Source organism: Brachionichthys hirsutus, chromosome 7, assembly GCF_040956055.1.
Source record: "Brachionichthys hirsutus isolate HB-005 chromosome 7, CSIRO-AGI_Bhir_v1, whole genome shotgun sequence".
Lineage (NCBI taxonomy): Eukaryota > Metazoa > Chordata > Actinopteri > Lophiiformes > Brachionichthyidae > Brachionichthys > Brachionichthys hirsutus.
In genome coordinates, this window is record NC_090903.1 from 13618277 (window position 1) to 13636835 (window position 18559).

Consider the following 18559-nt stretch of genomic DNA (forward strand, 5'->3'; position numbering starts at 1 on the left):
TCAGGGTTTGGCTTTAATAAGTGTTTCACTTCAGCCTTTCAGTCATTGTTCTGTTGTTTCATTTCATTTGATTTCTTTTTTGAGTTAAGATACTGACTGAAATAAAATTACTACTACTACTACTAACATAATTACAAATTAAATATAAATCCGAATAAGCTACTTCAAAAGAAATACCAGGACCAATGAAGAAGAAGGTCATTGAAATCAATCACAGAGTGACAGGACTGGAAACAGAAATGTGTCCTTCATGATGGATAGTTCAGCATGTCGTACAAGTGACACGTAGTACGGACACTTACATGGTTAGCAAGTGGCAGTTTTCATTAAAAATTATGCATGTTATTGTACAGCAATACATAATTCAGGCTCACCCTTTTCTTTGTCCTTCAACTACTTTCATTACTCCACAATATTGGATGTGTCCATGTAGAAAGAAGACATTAATATTACTTTCAACAGCTGCCTTTTTGCAATAATTATCCCATTGTTGCTAAGCGACTACGACACTAAATGGATGCTCTCTGGTGCAGCAGCCATGGCGTGATGTATTACTGTACATTAAGCTTGTTTTTACTCTGGTCCACATGCCACAAATGGTCTGAAGTAGGGAGGCAAAGCAGACAGAAAAGGGAGGATAATCAGAAGAGAATAGAGGAAGAGGAATGATGGAAGGTTGGTTAGGAATGGATGAATAAAAAAAAGACTACCTATTACAATAAACGTCATCACGTTGGACTAATTAGTGCCCTCAATTGTTTTTGTAGAGATGAATAGATAGGATGAGTTTTGACATTGATGCACAGTGATCAGGTTTTTGTTTTGCATAGATAATAAAACACACAAAAAAGACTCCAATGCCCAGATGTGACCTTAATTTCATTTGTCAGCTCAGGCTATACTTTATTTGCACCTGTGGTTCAATTGGTTTGCAGCGAGACGCACATCAGACAATACATAAAAACACAAAACATACAGCCACAAAGGAAAGTAATGCAAAAGGTGCCGAGAAGTTCCAATCATCCAATAAGAGTGATAAATACGTGAACAGCTAGTAGAACGAGTGCAGAGATAAAATAACTAAAACAATGTGTGTCCGGCAGTAAGAATCTCATCAATGGTCTGATTTGTTCCACTCAATAACGGCGACTACAGAACCATCTCCACTCCAAGATGTTGAATTTACACCCAGAAGGAGGAAATTGGAATTTGCTCTGCAGAGAGTAAAACGCATCAGTTAAGACTGAGCTGGCTATTCCCTGTGACTGCCGGCAACGTAAAGACGCTGACGGCGAGCCACGGCTCCCCGACCAGCTTGACCATTTCACAATGTGGTTAAGAAAGTTTCACTCTTCCAACGAAAATATAAATAAATAACAGAATGAGTTCATCATGGGAGTGGGAACCATTTATCAGTCAGAATCATCCCTGGTGTCGCTTCACACAAAAATAGAAGCCGCTTGCCCTCCTCTGAGCTTCCTTTCTTTTCACGTTTACTTTTACATTTACTACAAAGAGACAAAGTGGAAAAGTGCATCCGTGTGTGTGTGTGAGCATATTTAAATACTTGCTGCTCCCAGAGGAGTGTGAAGAGCGTCAACAGAGCCACCCACGGAGAGAGAGAGAGAGCGAGAGAGAGAGCTCATCCAGTAAATTCTGCATCAAACTGTCAGAAGTCATCAAAATCAACAATAGCAGGAGAAGAAAGGAAGAGCAGGGGAAGCAGACTGCAGGGACAGGAAGATGCATTCCTGTCTGCAACATAAAGATGGCATTCTTCATTGTGTGAGGCCTGAGCATGATGAAGCTGAAGATCTAGCCAGTTCAACCTCCATAAACGGAGGATTCCATTGAGCTGCACACTAAACTCGGAGGCTCTACGGAGCCTTTGTCCCAGTTAACAAAGAACCGTTCACACTCCATAAAATCCCAAATCCCTTTGACCCATATTTTATGAAGTAAAAAAGAAAAAACAGCCCAGCCACGAAGGCGGCTGCTCCATTCAGCTCGGAACAGAGGAAAAGGCTATTTATTGATGCGAGTTTGTAGCTATTGCTTGAACGCTTCTTCAAGGGCGTCTCTTTACTTTACTTTATTATTACACGATACCAAAGACTAAAAATAAACTCAGAGCGATAGATAATCAATGAGCGCTTGTGTGTTTTAATGAAACAAACAAATGGTGGCATTCAAGTCACCTCATTCATTATTGCCGTTAGCATCACTTGAGAATCCTGTCGGAGCAACACGCATGAATTCATTTCGACGCTTGATAATAAATACGAGCGCGTCAAAAGTACGACTCGGCTTTAAAACCGATCACTTCATCATTGAACGTTCACGTGATCAGCGCAGCTCATAAAAACGCGCCGCTGGACCCAGTCGTGAGTTTTACACAGCTCCCCTCCTCTGAAACGTTAAGCCTTTCACGCCGAACTCGTCCTTCTGCGGAAGGAAAAACAGCGTCCGGCCCGGCGGCGAAAGGTCATCCATCCTCGACCGTCTCTAGAAGCCACCTGGGAGAAAAGAGAGGCTGAGGAACGAGCGTCTGCTCTGCTCCTCTCACCCGTCCACGGTCGAGCAGAAGCAGGAGGCTAATGGATTAGCTTGTTGCACGACCGCTGCCATGCGCCGCGATGCAGTTTTATCAGGCGAGCGAATTTCCCTTTCACGTTTATATTTTCCAGCCTGCCACCCCCACGCCGAAAATACAAAACCTGTTAGTCAAGGACACGACTTCATCGGCGCCACGGCCGCGTCCTTGTGCACTGCAAACGCAAGCCGTCAGCCCGCCTACGCCTTTCCAGCCCGCCTACCCTCCAGGTCCACTCCCAGGAATATCCTGGTGTACTCGTAGACCACGTAGGAGACGCTCACAGCCGGGATGACTTTGAGCAGGTTGGGGGAAATGCCCCGATAAAGCCCGGCCGCCCCCTCCCGGGTCACGATGCTGCGGAGCAAGCTCAGCATGGAGGGTTTAGGGGCTCCCTTTACTGAAACTGTGGGTCGATAAGAGGACTCGGGTCAGGAAAAGGTCGCGCAGCTCATCAGCGCAGATGTGGTGGACGCTGTGTCCCCGACGGCGATCATCCTGACCTTGCGCCTGCATTCGGGTGCGAATCAGAGCCAGCGGGTAACTGGCCAACTGCCCACAGGTGCTGGACACGGCGCCGCAGCAGACCAGCACCATGACCCCCGGGTCGGCCAAGCCTTTGTTCCTGGTCAGCCAGGAAAGCTTCAGCGTCTGTGGAAGAGAGGAAGGTGAAGGCAGGTCAACGCCGAGAGGCCGTAAAAACGGCGTGTGAGGTCATGCCTCTGACCTCATAGACCGCCAGGTCGATGCCAGCGTAAGGAACGATGCTCAGCATGTTGGGTAAATAGCCCTTGTAGAACGCCGCGACGCCCTCCCTCCGGATGATCTGTCTGGCGCAGTCTGCTATTCCAGAGTACTGGCCGGTTTTCCTGAGGGTGAGGCGAGTCTTCAGCACCTGTTGCAGGAAAAGAAGAACAAGAAAACGGGCGTGAGTCCCGTTTCCTGAAAGAGTCTCCTTGCAGCTCAGGTGACTTTACTACCCCGGTATTACCTCCATCGGGTAGATGGCCGTCTGAGCAGTCGCCCCGGCCAGAGAGCCGGCCACGAACCTCTCATGAGCCCTCAGGTTCCTCTGATCATTCCCGCCACGCATCACCTTCTTGATCTACGGAGAAAGAAAAGGCAACACCGTTCATGTCTTCCCTCCTGCTGCTCCCGATTAGGTCTGCCGGTAACATGTACACAAACAGAACTGGGCCGACAGCCTGTTCCGCACGGAACTGCGGAGGTGAACACTAGAGAAGCGTAGCGTCGGCCGTTATGCTCCGCCCCTAAACACGCTTAGACAGGAAGGGGGTGGGATCAAATTACTAATGCAACACGTCCGCGATGCCTCAAGCAAAGACGTGATTTGACATGGGATCGTGTGTTTCTCGGGTTTAGCGGTGACCCCCCCCCCCCCTGTGGCGAGGCGGCCATGACACAGGTGGAGCTTCCAAGTCTTCATGCTAAGCTAAGCCGAGGCTAGTTTATGCCAGCTGGAATCTATTCCAGAAAGTGTTTACCCCCTGAAACATTTGCATTGGAACGAAAATGAAACATTACACAGAGAGTAAGCTTTCATACATTATTTCAACTATAAATTATTCAAATACAAACAAAAGAAACGGGCCTCGACTCCGCCCCACCTGGTCGTAGGCCGTGAACTTGATGGCAGTTTCTGGGGCAATTTTCAGAACATTGACTCCGTTGCCTCGCCACAACGCCGGCAGCCCTCCCTCTCGCACCATGAACCGGAAACTGCTCCGGACGTTCCCTCTCAAGTCGCTGGAACCGTGGACCTGGAGACGAAGCAGCCCAGAATGATCACGCCGCTGGCTTCAGGCCAGATGATGTCATAACCGCCCACAGACCCGACCTGTCGGAAAACTTTGACACGATCTAAGGGGGCGGTTCCGGTCCGAGCTACGCACCCCGCCACGGCCCCGGCCAGCAGCTGCCGCCACACATAACCGGACTTCTTCTCCTCTTCGGAGAACTCGGCTGGGACCGTCAGCTGCTCGCCGATGTCCAGGATCTGTCGGGACCGTGAGGAGAGAAGTGATGATGACGAAGTGGAAGAGCTGCGGCGCCCACTCAGAGGAGAAAACCTTCCCACGCCACGCTTTTTATTGGACGGCGTGCGTTCCAGGCATCTATTGCCTCCCGTTTCACGCTTTGCTCGTGGGCTCGATCCAACCGCGCGAGGCCTCACCAGCGATCGCTTCCAGTAGCGCGCCACGTCCTCCATGTTACTGAGAGGGTTGAACAGGAAGTAGTCCCGCCACTCGCCCCAGTCAATGGTCATGGTGCCGTCTTTGTCCATTCTGAGCATCAAACACACACAGAGAAGATCAGACATCTGAGGGAAGCAGCAATAATCTGGAGAATTCCCTTCACGGACGCGCGTCCTGCGGAGCAGCGACACGACTCAGATCATTAACCTCCAGGCGAGCGGGACGCCTGCACGAGGAGGCAGACGCCAGCGGGCGCAGACCTTTGCAAAATCCTGGTGGCGTCCCGGAGGCTGATGTTCACGCCGATGGAGCGCAGAGAGTGTTGGATCTCTGAGGCGTCGATCCGTCCTGCGGAGACGCGCAGATTGAAGTTTGATACGATGCGAATCGTTTTCACGAGGGTGAAGCCGCTAACCGTCTTTGTTGGTGTCTAAACTACGGAACACAATCTTCAGCTGCTTCTCGTTGTTGCGAAGAAACTGCGCGAACTCTTCAAAGTCCAGCACGCCGTCCTGGTTCGTGTCTCCGACCTTCACGATCTGAAAACGCAAACAAGCACGCCAGCATGAATCTGATGTCGCCGGTCTAACGCGGGAATATCAGGCTGTTGGGCTAGACAGGATGTCTGCCTGCGAACTGCCACAGGATCAGGTTTCATTTAAAGACAGACATGAAAAGTGACTCCAGGCTAAACCAGTAAGGAAGCGGCGGCCGACACCCCGGAGGAATCCATCAGGGAGGAGAGATCGAGTGCTGGAGGGAGAGAGGTTTGGGTTCTCACCTTACAGAGGCCGGATCCTTGTTCAGAAATAGACCTGTGATCTATAACACACACACACACACACACACACACACACACACGCACGCAGGTGTCCCCGTCTTACCCTCTCAATGGAGCCTCTGGACAGCCCCCGTCCTGCCAGCCCCGCCCTCAGCTCAACGATGTCCACGCGCCCGTCTTTGTTAAGGTCCAGCTGGTCAAACAGCTGGGCCCAGAGCTTCTCCCGGTCCCGGTCCGGACCGGCGGCCCTGCTGTCCTGGCAGTGAGCCACAGGAAACCAGGCCCGGTGGGGTCGCATGACTGGAGCCGATCCGGCTCTGCCGATGGGACGGAGGGGCGTCGGCTCAACCGGAGCCCCCAGTCCTGAACAAAGGTGTGAACAGTAAAGAACCCGAAGCAGCCGGTTTAATCCCTCCGCTGGCCGGGTCGCAGGTTCTGGACGTAAAGTAGGGCTACACTGCAATTACTGATCGACTCCAGCACACACACACACACACCCACGCGCGCACATACACACACACACACACACACACACACGACGGTCAAACGATGCCGCCATTTAGATCTAAATAGTTTCACGACACACTGTCGAACGATGAAGGCCAACAGCCAGAGGACTTGTAGTTAGAATAACACTTATATTTCAAATAGTCACACTTATAATAATCCTTGTATTCAGAACAAAACTTATAGTAATATTAATAAAGCCTATAATAATAATAGTATTTACCTATAACAGGAGCAAGGCCAGTGAGGCCTACAGACCATAATTAATAGCTAATAGAAGGTCAAACGTCATTTTCAGCACAACCGGAACCGAAAACACGCGGTGATAATCGATCTATCGTATGTATTGATAATCATCTGACCCCGACATTAGTCAACGAGAAACACAGCCGCTAATAAGGCGCGTTACTGTCTGAGTTTACCGACATGTTTTACAGTGTAGACGGAACCACCGTGGCTCACGCTGATCAACCAATCAATCAATCTATCTATCGATACTAACACCAACAGCTCCACGTCCATTTACCGACCTGACATTCTCCGGACGCAGCTCTAATAATAAATCCAACGGGACCCTTTCTGGGTCTCACCGTGTTTCTGTCCGGACCGACGGACCGCCCATGGTCGGGTCCGGGACCCGCGCACCGGAAGTACCGGGATACTGGATCTGAGTGTCCTGGAAGCCAGACGACGCGGACCCAGCAGCTCCTTCTGGTCTCAGCAGGACCCGGGCCGACCTCGGCCCGTCATGTTCGCCCTTGTCAAGGATAGCGCGGAAGTAGGAAATAGGAAGTAGGAAGAGGGCGGAACGCTGCGCGCGCGGCCCAACAGTCACAGACCGGAAGACAAGAACTTTTATTGTGAAAAGGTGGATCACCATGGTGATGTTAGCTGGACTGAAAACATATACCCCTTATGTTCAGGACTGAATTCAGGAGTTTAATCACGGACATTATTTTAAATCGTTACCCATTAAATAAATTATAAAGATGCAGATATGATGAAATGCCTAAAGTGACGTCACTTATATCCAGAGGTTGGGGCTGCAGACCGTAACTTTATAAACATCTGTAAAGATTAAAGGCTATATCACCTCAGCTTAGCATAACGTTAGCATGTAAAGTGGCTCAGATCTCTGTAGTGAATCGACATTGCTGATGATAAAATCTATAACGGAGAAGGGATTTTAAATTTCTATTTATTTCTGAAAATAAGATATTTTAAAACAACAAATGTCTACACTGATTATTAAAAGCTTCGTGGAAAGATACTTAAACGCGGCAGAAACATAAAATCAAGCTTTCTTTGTAAATCACCACATTTACATACAAGAGAAAGCAAATTATTCACAAAGAAGCCAAGTGCCCCGTCTGCTCTCTGAGCCGTTTATTTAAAATGAGTGGCATCTCTGTCTCTCCGTCGTTCAGTCAGCTGAGACACGACAGGGCAGCGGTCGTGTGCTTTAAATCTGCGCCGCTGGGCCAATGAAGTCCTCTGATCCCGCTCACGTGTCGTACTTTAAACGGCCTCAGGTCCGCCGGCATGTCCCAGGTCCTATTTGGAGCCGGTTCCTGAACGGCCTGCTCCTTTAGCTTCAGCCCCTTTAACCACACTCAGTGGCTTATGGAGGGATAAGCTCGCCTTCTGGGTCACCTCGTGCTCAATCTTGTTCCTGATGGCAACCTCGAGACCCTTCGGTGAACATCAGAGGAAGTCAGTCAAATGTTAATGAACACATCTGTTAAATCCTTTTACCACATCTGGACCGGTGAAACAGACAGGATGCTCCTGTCATTTCCTTGAACTCCTCCTCACCTTCTTCAGCTTCTGCTGCTGAACCACTTGAGCCTTTTTTGGTGCAATGATCCTCCCTAACAAAGGAAAATACACTTTAAAACACACAGGCCTGAAATTGATTTCATGCTATACTATTTATTATTGCTTTTTTTTATTTCTATTGAATATTGTCTGAAAAAACTCCACTTCCATTAAACCTAAATTTCTAAATGTTTTCTAATGTCATATTTTCTAACTTTGAAGTAAATATTAAAACATGCCTCATTTACAGTAGTTTCGTACAGCCGCCTGTTAATTTGTTAAAAAATAATCTCACGTATTTTTAACGACTCCTCGTGTAATAGGTCCGATTAGTAATCCATACCTCCTTTTTTGGGTCCTTTATGTTTCTTATGTTGCTTTTTAGAGGCTCCTGGCCGCTGGGCTTTAAACTTCTGCGAACCTTGCGCCATTTTTAATTTTCAACCGGAAGAACAAGTTTGTTCTTCGTTGCTTTAAATGTGGTGTATAGCCCTTTGCCGCCCCCTCCAGGACGGCTGGTTTAATGCAGTGTGGTTGAGACGGAAATTATGCTGTTTTCCTCTTTTGTTTTGTTTTTTCATTTGAAAGAGAACTCTTTTATTTCATGTCTGCACTTTAAAGCATTATATTCTTATATTTTATCATTCCAGTATTAAACTATTTTCTCATTACAAAATAAACCAAGATCAAAGAGGCCATGTGAACAACACTCTATGGTCCAGGCCATGCTAATTAATATTCACAAATTATTCACAAGCTTCTGCTGTAATTAGTCAAATTAATGCTTTTAGCAGATGCAGTTCCGCACCGCCGCCGCCAGGGGGAGGTCTAAGGTTACAGCAGAGCTACATCCTGTCTCTGCCCTCTCTTGGCTCGTCGCGTCACTGCAGCAGGAAGAGGCGAGGCGGCCCCGTATAAACAAGTCGCCGCAGAAACTGATGCGATGAAACCAAAGTTCTGACCGGAAGTGAGTCGTAAAGGTCGCGGCACTCTTTTGGAGGTATTTGGGAAGTGTTATCCTTCTTTTGTTTAAATATATTTATTTAAGCTGCGTAGGTTCGTGTGTCTACGATGATGACGTATGCCGAAGCCTTTTAGAATAAGCAAAACACGGAGCGTAATTAAACAGCTGCGTCATCCCGTTGTTGTTTGCCTTTTGTGATGTTTGTTTCTTTTGTCTTTACCTCAGACGCTGTCGTAAAGTAAACACGCCTTTTGCTACGTCATCACGCACAGAATGGGCCAATTGTTCTCGTCAGGAGAAGAGCTCCGCCAAGCGAGGGCTGCTATTGGTTCGCTCCTCTACGAGGCCATGTTGGAGGGCGGTGCCGTACCCGACATCGGAGTGGTCCACCCTCTCCTCTTAGCCAATCACGACGAGCGCTTTGACTCGGGGGCGTACCTCCAGGCGCAGCTCAAACAGGTGAATGACATTTTGAAAGAAAGTGTGATGGTGAGGCTGCGCACAAAAATCTGTTTTGCTTATTGATTATGTTCGTATGGTTCTTGTTTATTTTACTTTATTTTTTTTGTCTGTAAAAGTGCTTCGTGAATTTTATTTCTAGAAAAGTGCTATATAAATAAAGCATATTATTCTTTCCACCCAGGTGCAGCTAAACATTGGGAGCAGGGCACCCGCCTACCTGAAGGATCTGATTGGCCGACTGTCGACCTTCTCAGATGAGCCCCGCTTGGCCGGCCTGTTGGGATTAGTGGTTTCTATGGTGATGGACATGGTGTACACATCATCAAAACAGCCATCAAGTGTGAAAGGGAAGTCGGCGGGGTCATGCCAGGTAAGAGAATGAATAAAAATATTTATTCAATATTTATAATAATTACGTTCCTGTATACATTTCCTGATACAAATCAGCCTGCTTCATGTACCTACTAAAGAATACTGATAAGGGGGACATATAAAAATAAGGAAGCATAAGAAATCTCCAAATCTGAAAGACTGGACCACTTTTTTTTATTTTATTTTAAAATTGATTTTATACAGCGCTGTTCTAGACACTCAAAGACGCTTTAACTTGATATGACGTTGCTATCCCTCCCTCCAGCAGAGGGTTTGGAAGCTCCAGGAGGTGATGGAGGAGTACCTGAAGCGCTGTCGGATCAACCTGAGCGACAAAAGCAAGCTGATCCAGGACTCCATGAGACTCGAGGCCCAGCTCAGCCTCGCCCTCACCCAGCTGAAGACCTGTCTGCTCAGCGGAGACTGTGACTCGAGGTGAGGAAACACAGCAGCGCGGGGCATGAGTCGACCGGCAGAGGTCTCAAGGGGGGGGGGGGGGGTTCCCTCGTATCTCCGTGGTCCTCCAGGTCTCTGAGGCACTGGGCTAGCGGAGCGGCATTCCACGCCCAGATGTTGGTGCAGCTGGCTGACCTCGAGGGGAAGGAAGAGCCGCTGACTGCAAAGGCAGCGCTGGAGCAATACAAGGAAGACCTGACCCAGATCGCACCTGCTTACAGGTAAGGCAGTGTCCAGCCCCCCCCCCCCCCCCCCCCCCCAAAAAAAATAAGGACCTCATCATTTGTCATACGTTCTATGTTCTGTCGCAATTCCTCCCTTTAGGCTTTATAAGTCTCGTACGGTGTTCGTGGTGAAACGTCGAGGAGGCTCGTTCGACGCCTCCGACGAGAACCTGGATGAGGGTTCCATGACGGGACTCGCCGTGACGGACAGAGAGATGGGGAGGAGCGTGGCCATCCCTTTAGCCGCCATGGCGATGGAGACAGGTAGCCGTTCTGAAAGCAACCCAGAAGCTGCTTGTCCTCAGTGAAGTTATACGTTGACTCCAACAGGGACAAGGAGCGCCTCCGGAAGTGGACCTCCCTCCCTTAACCTGGACCTGATCACCTCGGATCAGTACGCCCAGGCATACCTGGACCATTTGTTCTCCGATGAGGGACCTGTAGCACAGCTGGAGGACTACTTGATCAAATCTAAGGACGTTCTGCAAAAGCGAAGCGCTCACCGCGGGTGTGAGAACAAGACCGGGGTCAGACATCGGTCAGGACGAGGAGACGGGGCGCCTCTCAACGATGGCGGGGCGAGCTTAGATGCGGGAGCAGATGAGAAACGGGATGAAACAGAAAGTAGAGGAAGAGAAGAAAAGACGGAGGAACCGGAGCGGAGGGATGGAAATGTGAAGCTGAGCGTTGACGAGTCGCAGCTGGACGAGCGCCTCGAAGAGACGACGGGAAAATCCGATTCTCTTCTCATGCAGTCTAAAGTAGCTGTGCCAAGTTGCCTAGACGACCGCCGGCAGGAATAATGATGTGAAGAGTGACGTTCGCAGGAGAGCTGACATTTCCTGTTAAGTGTTTCTCAGTGTGGAAGGTCGGAAAGGTTCTCGCTCACTTAGCGATGCTGCAGGCGGGCGAGCCGCGAGAGAAAGCTCTTGTTCCAAGTATTTATGATTTCCTGTTTCAGTATAATAATGTAATTTTGCCATCAAACGCAGCTCCGTAAGAATGATTTGTGACCCCCCCCCCCCAAACTGAATTAAACACTTTAAGAAAAGCAGCTGAAGTAAATCATGGGGTTGGTGAGAGACAAGTGATGATGAGGATGATGAGGATGGCGGCGCGGACGGAAAGAGCGCAGTACGAACGTGTGATCATTTCTGTGTCGGGTTCAAATTTCCTTTCATGCATCCGGCCAACTGCAGAAGATAGAATGACATTTTAAAATGCAAAATTCAGTTTTCCTCATTTTAGTTCTGTATCTCATTTCTAAGTGCGAAGAATTATGCCAAATAATATCAAGGTCAAAAGGTCTTTTCACTGTTCACAATGAAAACTGAAGGAATGAGTAGAGGGTCGATCAATCCTTCTTCCTGCAGCGCCAGAAACTCCCGCTTCGCATCCGTGGAAGACGAAAGCGCCGCTGTGCTCGAGTCAATCGACGTAAAACAGCACCGATACGAATCGAGTTTAATTAGTCCATTAGTCAAACAGTTAATCCTCTGCAGCGCTTTGGAGATTTAAAAGCAGATATTCTCTTTAAAACAAATGAATAATGTATGCCTCCTTGGCTTTCTTTGATAAACGGTTGGTAATGTGTGTAAAAAAAAGAAACGAAAATGGAGACGATCATATCATATCTGCGTGGACACACACAAAAAAGTAACGCCGTGAAGTCTGTCTGAATACGTGGGAAAAAAATGACCTCAATGTGTTCTGGGATTGAAGGAGAGAGCCACACACACACACACACACACACACACACACACACACACACACACACACACAAAGGAGGCAGTGGAGTCACAGCTCTCTGAAACAGGGTATCCCAAACTTTAGTTTATTGGTATTATCAGAAGTACCATCAAGAGCAGTCACAGTTAGTGGCAACACACATACAACAACTTTCCCCCATCCGATTTTCAACAAAAATTAATAAAGAATATGGACACACACGCGCATGCACACACACACACACACACACACACACACACACACACACACACACACACACACACAGAGGGGAGTGGGGAAAAAGAGAAATTGAGATCAGGGAACCCGAAACAAAAAGCGTCTTCATTATCCACTACGTTATAACCGCTGCAGTTCTTAACAAAAAAACAAAACAAAACAAAACCCCGACACCGAATCGAAACCGACAAATATGAAATCCAACAACGGAGCGAGAAAAAAGAAACGATGGCTGCAAGTAAAGGCTGGGAAGCTGGGAAGAGGGATTTATCAACCACCAAAAAGCGATAGGACGGGGACACAGGCAGCTTTTTATACCGAACTCGAGATGGACAAACCGCTGAACCAGCAGAAAAAAAGAAAGAGGCCGATAGAGCGAAGCGAGCTTGAAGCAAAATCTCCAAAAAGGCAATATATGTCATTCTTGAGTGCAGCGAGTGTTCCCTCGAAATAAATATGTAGAATTAATTCTCTCACGTCAACGCGATGGCCATATTGTCCACCTCATAACACTGTACAAGTATATATACACATCAGTATTACTCTTGAATGACGAAATAACCTTTAGATGTACATACAGTATTCCTCGCCCTCAGCGAATACAGCCTCGGTATTAGAAGTAGCAAGTGTCTTCTTTTTTTTTGCACAAATACCTCATGCAACTCTCGTATAGATTATTTATTATTTATATAATATTTAAGATCCACAACTCCTTTAAGATCTCATCTTTCATTCAATAACAGCAGATATTGCCTTTTTCTTTAAAAAAAATTAAACAAACTCAATTAATTCACCTCTAATGTGCAAGTTACTCCAAAACAAGAGACTCGAGCTCGAGCTCTAAACTATTTTCAAGCTCTAAGTACGTAAAAAGAAAAAAGTAACCGAACAGAAGAGAAGATGAACAGAAAAACCTGAATCTGTACAACATTCAAACTATTTTTTGTCAACACCGGGAGGGGGGGGGGGGATACGATTCTCTATAACTATATACAGACATGTTATCATTCATGCACAGTGTCAACAAGTAGCACATTGACATTCCATATGAAAAAACATGGCATGGGAAAGGGGCGGGATTAGTTCACGAGGGGGTCAGGGAAGCATCGCTGCTTGTTTTGGTTGCCAGGTAGCAGAGAGACAGAAGAACAAAGAGGGGGGGGGGGGGGGGGGGGAGACAGACGGACGGCTAGACACTATAACGATACACATGCTGGGTAGGAGAAGTCCATTTCAACCTCGCCGACCCAGAAATCAAGGTATGGCTGTAACTTCATGTTTTTTTTTTTCCTTTTTAATATTTATCTTTCATCTCCTCGTTCCACTTTTTTTTTTAAATCTCCATCCTCTTAGATCATACGTGTTAAATGTTACGTTAAGCGTAGAGAACATTCTTATTTTCTTCTTCTTTTCAGCAGTCCAATAATTGCCATGGCGATATCTCCCCATGACGTCACACAGCTTGTACAAGCAGGGCTTTTTAATGTCTTTCCTTTTGTTTGTTCACATCCTCGTCTGGCGGCACGTTTTTTTTTTTTTTTTTTTTCATGAGTCAGTTCCCAGGCGAACGAGGCGACCCAAACGCATCGTCAATCTTTGCATCTGAAGCATTGTTGAGGGTTCACAACTGATTCGGAACTGCTGTATATTTTTTCCTATATCAGGTACAACATTATTATTGTGTACATCAATCAAATTTGTTGTTGTTGTTTACATCAGAAGCAACTTCGTGTTTGCAACAAATCAGCCGTTTCACCAGAGTGACAAGAACCAGTGCAATGCTTTTCCTTCATTTAAAACTCTTCTTTAAACCCCACCAGGGAAAAATTATATCTATATATATATATATATATAAAAAAAAAGATCTGCAATTTTGTACAGCCCATTTTCCTCGTCTGCTCTTTGTGTCGTATTTACAGCGGTGGCCTGGCTAACCTTTGACCAGTGAGTCTAAACCAAGCCGGGAAGCTAAATTAGAAAGCTTTGTCTCAGTAATACTTACTGTAAGGCAGATAAAGCTGGCAAAACGTTCTAGCCCTTTTCAGACAGAGGGTGCAAAATAAAATCAACCTACGTTGCTTTTGTTTAATTGCACACAAAAATAAATCGATGGTAGCACAATGATTCTGCACTGCGCTAGGAAAACGTCTGTTTCCGTTTATTTTTGCCGTCTTCAGTGGGGCGACGGATCCTGGCAAACGAAAGCTGTTTTTGATGTTTTTGGTTCATTCATTCATTCATCTTCCTGACCTCTCTTGTCCTTTACCGGATCTCGGGTCGTGCTGGAGCCTATCCCAGCAGTCAACAGGCGAGAGGCGGGGCACACCCTGGACAAGCCGCCAGTTCATCGCAGGGCCACACAAAAGACACCTATGACAATTTAGTGTAACCAATTCACCTAATTTGCATATTTTGGGTTGGTGGTAGGAAGCCGACGAGCCCGGAGAGAACCCACGCAGACACGGGGAGAACATGCAAACTCCCCACAGAAAGGCCGCAAGTTGGATTAGAACCCGTGACCTTCTTGCTGCGAGGCAACAGCGCTACCACCGCGCTGCCCGTTTTTAGGTTCGTGGGCCTAAATGTCACACAGCCATCCTGCTATTGTGTTAGCTGTATTTAGCTTCCCATCTTGGTTTAAACCGGAGGAGCTGCTAATCAGCTGTTAGCTTCCTGTTTAGCTTTCAAGTCAAGGTAGACACACTGAGAGACGGTGCAACAGAGCCACTGTAGAAAAAGAACGAGCTTCTCATTAATGAAATATGTTAGCTTCTGGCAGAAAACTAATTTGACGCGAACAACTACGTACTGCAAACTTCAGTCCTACACAAAATCACTTGCAAAATAGGCAGCAGCACATGTTAAGTAAATCCAACAGGATAAGGGAAACAATATCCTGTTGAAGTTATTCAAGAAGTGATGCTAACACCTCCCTCAATGCTTTTTTTCTTTTTGCGTAAGCTAGTATACTTTTTTCCTTTTTTTTTTTTTTACAGTGTAAACATTTTAAGCTCCATGCCAGTGAAGAGACAAATGCATACAAATTTATAAAGAAAGATTCTAAACAACTTCAATGCATTTTTGTCTCTGTTCAGTGTCAATGAAATTATGAATTATTTGGTTGGTTTGGTTAGAAATTGTTTTACACTTCGGGCTGTAAATAGCGTCTGATTTCCCTTTTTAGTTTTTCCGATGGCGAACATGGCAAATACAAGTAGAGTTTATAAAAACGTTATTAATGCTTTATTAATAAATTAATAAATTAGGAAACATGCTGGGCGTGTTCCGTGTCCGGTTGCATCGTTAGATGAATCAGCAATTTATCCCAAATTACAAAATTGAAATGTATCTTATTATTATTATTTTTTTTACAGAATATCATTAAAATACTGTAGATTTGCAAACTCAGCTGCTCATCAAATGCTTGGATTTTTAGAACATCTACAGTATGTTCTGTGATTAAAATAATGAACAGTCTCAAATTTAAAGCTCTCTGATAGTCAAGGCTAGATTTATTTTTTTATTCCTTTGGGTTAATTTTCGGTTGTGAAATATTGTCGGGGCGTATTTCTTGGCTGTATTTCCTAATTTCCGAACCGCTCCGTGTGTGATCATGTTGGCTCTTTAGCCTATTGCTTGTTACAGTTTGATGCTGCTGGATGACAGTTTAGCATGTCGGTACTGATGGAATGTTTATATTATTAGAGAATATTATCGGTCGCATCAGATAGTACGCATCTTGTGTTTTTAAGTGAAGCGGTTGAGCTATCCCCACGGTGTTCCTGATGGAATCCAATCCTCCATTCCTTGTAACAAACATAGACTTGTGGTAAAACAAAGGCAGAGGGCAGAGTCACTGCAAAGGACCACAAAGAAGTGACGTCATCAGCGAGCAAGATTTAAAAAAAAACAACTTTACGACTCACTTGATGCTACGCCAGCAGGCAATACCTTCAGTTCAAAAACAGTCTATGAGGCGTCACAGAGGGCGGTTCTTAAGTGTGTTGGACTCTATTGCAACGCTGGGACCGACACGTGTCAATCTCACAGTAAAAAGAAAACAAACACAAACACAAACTGAAGTGTTTTGCAACGACAATAGCTTCTCTAACAGTTTTAAACGGTAGAATGGCCATTGATTTCTCTTAGAAATGGCCATGTTAAAGGTAAAAGCACACTAACCCTTCCCTCAATTCGACTCGGTCCTTAATGTCATTTACGTTATAAAGCAGAAGAGAGACGGCCCAATCAAGAGCGCATGGCGTTACCGAGACATTCAGAAGGGAAACGGGCGAGCTGGAGCGCAGACTCCGCTCTTCGTATTTACATTTCCACCCTCAGTGATGCTCGAGACATTTTCGTCCGTTGGGCATGTCCTCCCACAAAAGTCTGTCTCAGCTCCTCTGAGAGTGAGAGTCCTGGATTATGAAGTCATACTCGTCCTCAAGCAGCGACGGCGACGCGAGGGTCGTGCTTTTCACAGTACCCGACTTTCTGCTCGCAACAACCAAGCACAGAAACACAGTCACACACCAGCACACACGCGGTTAAGTCGTTAAAAAGTAATAGCAATTCGTCTGGATTGGTACGATCGCGTCGTCAGTGTCGTCTGGCGATGCATCTGAATAATGAAAGTTAGCCTCCAGCTCCAACTGGAGGGTGATTAACGGCGTCGTCATCGTCGTGGGAACCACGGACTTCGTTCCAAAGAGGACCGGATTTGTTAAATCATAGCGGGTTTAAGATAACTTGTTTGGTCTGGATTTATCGATTGAGAAAAACAAAAAAAATACATTCCTCGTTCCATCTTCTGAGCGTTTATTCCTCCCGCTCGTGTGAGTTTCCCGTTTGCCGTTTGTCCTTCCGTGCAGCTGTACTTCCTTCCATCCCGTTTTTGGATGCTTTAATGCACCGCCCATTCCTTTCTCTGTACATCCGTCACAAAGGGAGGGCTTGATCGATAAAACAGCCCTCATTTCCAACTCCATCTATTCGTCCGCCTCTCCTCGGCACCTTCCTACACGCTCCCCTTCATTCTTCCTTTCATCACCTCCCGTTTTCTTAGAAGCCCTGGATGTGGCAGTAGGCCTCCAGCGAGGAGAAGAGGATGTAGAGGAGCCACAGGCTGACGAACAGCATGGTGGTCAGGACCTTCGAAGTCCGGGGCCCGCCTAACTCTCCACCGATCTCTGGCCGCCGCCGGTACATCAGCGTGCCAACGGCGATAAAGGCAAAGATGGTGAAGAGTGTGACGGAGAAGGCCAGCCTGCCGGGATCCACCCTGAACTCCTGGTTCTTGCTGCTGTGGTAAATGGCAGCAATGGACCAGGCAACCTGTCAACCATTAACGGAAACCAGACTCAAGTGAGTCACCTGGAACGGTAAAGCGAGGAATCAAGTGAACAGCCTTTAAAACGTGCCGCCGGACTCACCCCAATGCCAAGGAAAACGTTGACGGCATTGGAGCCGGTCACATTACCGATGGATGCGTCTGCGTACTGGTCCTGGATGGCAGCGACCTTACTGGCAAAGGTGTCTGTTGGGATAGCGAAAGGGAGGGATGAAGATCGGATTACACAATGCAGAGCGATCCTCATCAAAAGTGCCCGGCTTTGATCCATGCTGCCATTGGGTGAAGCAGTCCACCAGTCTATTAATAAATGCATCGGAGGAGAGTAAAATAAGCAACGCAGCCATATTTGCTGCGTCACTAAAGTCTGTCCGATTATGTCCAGACGCATTTTGGTTTGGTCGGTAATGGAAATTGAACGTTAAATGAAATGTTCCAGACTCTACATGTCGATCATGAGTCGTTCTGGGAACGCCACGCAGAGAAAGAAAAGGGACTCTGGAATAAAAGAAAATGAAAGGACTGTACCGGTAAGCACATTCTGCTTCCTGCTACCAAAGATTGAATGTAGAATTTTAGCATCTGTTTGCTGGTTGTTTGCGGGATTACACAAAAGCTACAAACTGGCAATATTGTGAGACTATGAATGCTTTAGCAGATGGACCAGTGTCAACATTTCGGTCACCTCTGTGATTGGATCATTAAGTGAGAACAATTTCCAACTAATCAGACCGCTTAGTCCCCAGATTTCCTCCTGGTTTCAGGTGTGCCAAAAGAATTACAGCAGGCCCAAAGTCTTCGCTTTTGTGGAGAAATCAGTGGAAAGAAGTGCCGACCTTGCCAAATGTCCA

At 46.6% G+C, this 18559-nt stretch overlaps 4 protein-coding genes across 6 annotated transcripts in view; 1 reads left to right on the forward strand and 3 right to left on the reverse strand.

Moving 5' to 3' along the window:
* Positions 1-875: 875 nt before the first annotated feature.
* Positions 876-5888, reverse strand: LOC137895467 (mitochondrial adenyl nucleotide antiporter SLC25A24-like). The gene is made up of 10 exons (XM_068740937.1): positions 5694-5888; positions 5225-5348; positions 5070-5157; positions 4788-4899; positions 4452-4610; positions 4222-4374; positions 3585-3698; positions 3321-3488; positions 3097-3244; positions 876-2999 (listed from the first exon to the last, which is right to left on the reverse strand). The coding sequence occupies exons 1-10, from the start codon at positions 5886-5888 to the stop codon at positions 2794-2796; spliced, it is 1467 nt and encodes a 488-aa protein (XP_068597038.1). The 3' UTR covers positions 876-2793.
* A 1573-nt stretch (positions 5889-7461) lies between these two features.
* c7h19orf53 (chromosome 7 C19orf53 homolog) lies at positions 7462-8376 on the reverse strand. The gene is made up of 3 exons (XM_068741414.1): positions 8259-8376; positions 7913-7968; positions 7462-7789 (listed from the first exon to the last, which is right to left on the reverse strand). Exons 1-3 carry the CDS (start codon positions 8344-8346, stop codon positions 7652-7654), a joined length of 282 nt encoding a protein of 93 aa, XP_068597515.1. The 5' UTR covers positions 8347-8376; the 3' UTR covers positions 7462-7651.
* Positions 8377-8807: 431 nt separating this feature from the next.
* LOC137896008 (uncharacterized) lies at positions 8808-11438 on the forward strand. Of its 3 annotated transcripts, none has more exons than XM_068741537.1 (7): positions 8808-8915; positions 9105-9338; positions 9523-9711; positions 9979-10148; positions 10241-10390; positions 10494-10657; positions 10724-11438. In XM_068741537.1, exons 2-7 carry the CDS (start codon positions 9153-9155, stop codon positions 11194-11196), a joined length of 1332 nt encoding a protein of 443 aa, XP_068597638.1. In that variant the 5' UTR covers positions 8808-8915; positions 9105-9152; the 3' UTR covers positions 11197-11438. The 3 variants fall into 3 exon arrangements, with proteins under 3 accessions (XP_068597638.1, XP_068597640.1, XP_068597639.1); XM_068741539.1 differs by having other exon boundaries at positions 9982-10148; XM_068741538.1 differs by having other exon boundaries at positions 8836-8882.
* Positions 11439-17419: 5981 nt separating this feature from the next.
* Positions 17420-18559, reverse strand: part of slc8a1b (solute carrier family 8 member 1b) — a 50177-nt gene continuing 49037 nt past the window's right edge. Inside the window, exons 9-10 of the mRNA XM_068741776.1 lie at positions 17791-17894; positions 17420-17692 (exon numbers count right to left, since the gene is read on the reverse strand). Of these exons, the coding sequence (XP_068597877.1) occupies positions 17420-17692; positions 17791-17894 (377 nt within the window). The remainder of the gene's footprint in view (positions 17693-17790; positions 17895-18559) is intronic.

Excerpts from the sequence above, each read along its gene's own strand:
- LOC137896008 (XM_068741537.1), top strand. The coding sequence starts at position 9,153 with ATGGGCCAATTGTTCTCGTCAGGAGAAGAGCTCCGCCAAGCGAGGGCT. Across the intron at positions 10,391-10,493 it reads CAGATCGCACCTGCTTACAG|GCTTTATAAGTCTCGTACGG; the intron begins GTAAGGCAGTGT and ends TCCTCCCTTTAG. Across the intron at positions 10,658-10,723 it reads CGCCATGGCGATGGAGACAG|GGACAAGGAGCGCCTCCGGA; the intron begins GTAGCCGTTCTG and ends TGACTCCAACAG.
- LOC137895467 (XM_068740937.1), bottom strand. The coding sequence starts at position 5,888 with ATGCGACCCCACCGGGCCTGGTTTCCTGTGGCTCACTGCCAGGACAGC. Across the intron at positions 3,699-4,221 it reads AGTTCACGGCCTACGACCAG|ATCAAGAAGGTGATGCGTGG; the intron begins GTGGGGCGGAGT and ends CTTTCTCCGTAG. Across the intron at positions 3,245-3,320 it reads TCGACCTGGCGGTCTATGAG|ACGCTGAAGCTTTCCTGGCT; the intron begins GTCAGAGGCATG and ends TCTCTTCCACAG.
- c7h19orf53 (XM_068741414.1), bottom strand. The coding sequence starts at position 8,346 with ATGGCGCAAGGTTCGCAGAAGTTTAAAGCCCAGCGGCCAGGAGCCTCT. Across the intron at positions 7,969-8,258 it reads TAAAGGACCCAAAAAAGGAG|GGAGGATCATTGCACCAAAA; the intron begins GTATGGATTACT and ends TTCCTTTGTTAG. Across the intron at positions 7,790-7,912 it reads AGCAGCAGAAGCTGAAGAAG|GGTCTCGAGGTTGCCATCAG; the intron begins GTGAGGAGGAGT and ends TGTTCACCGAAG.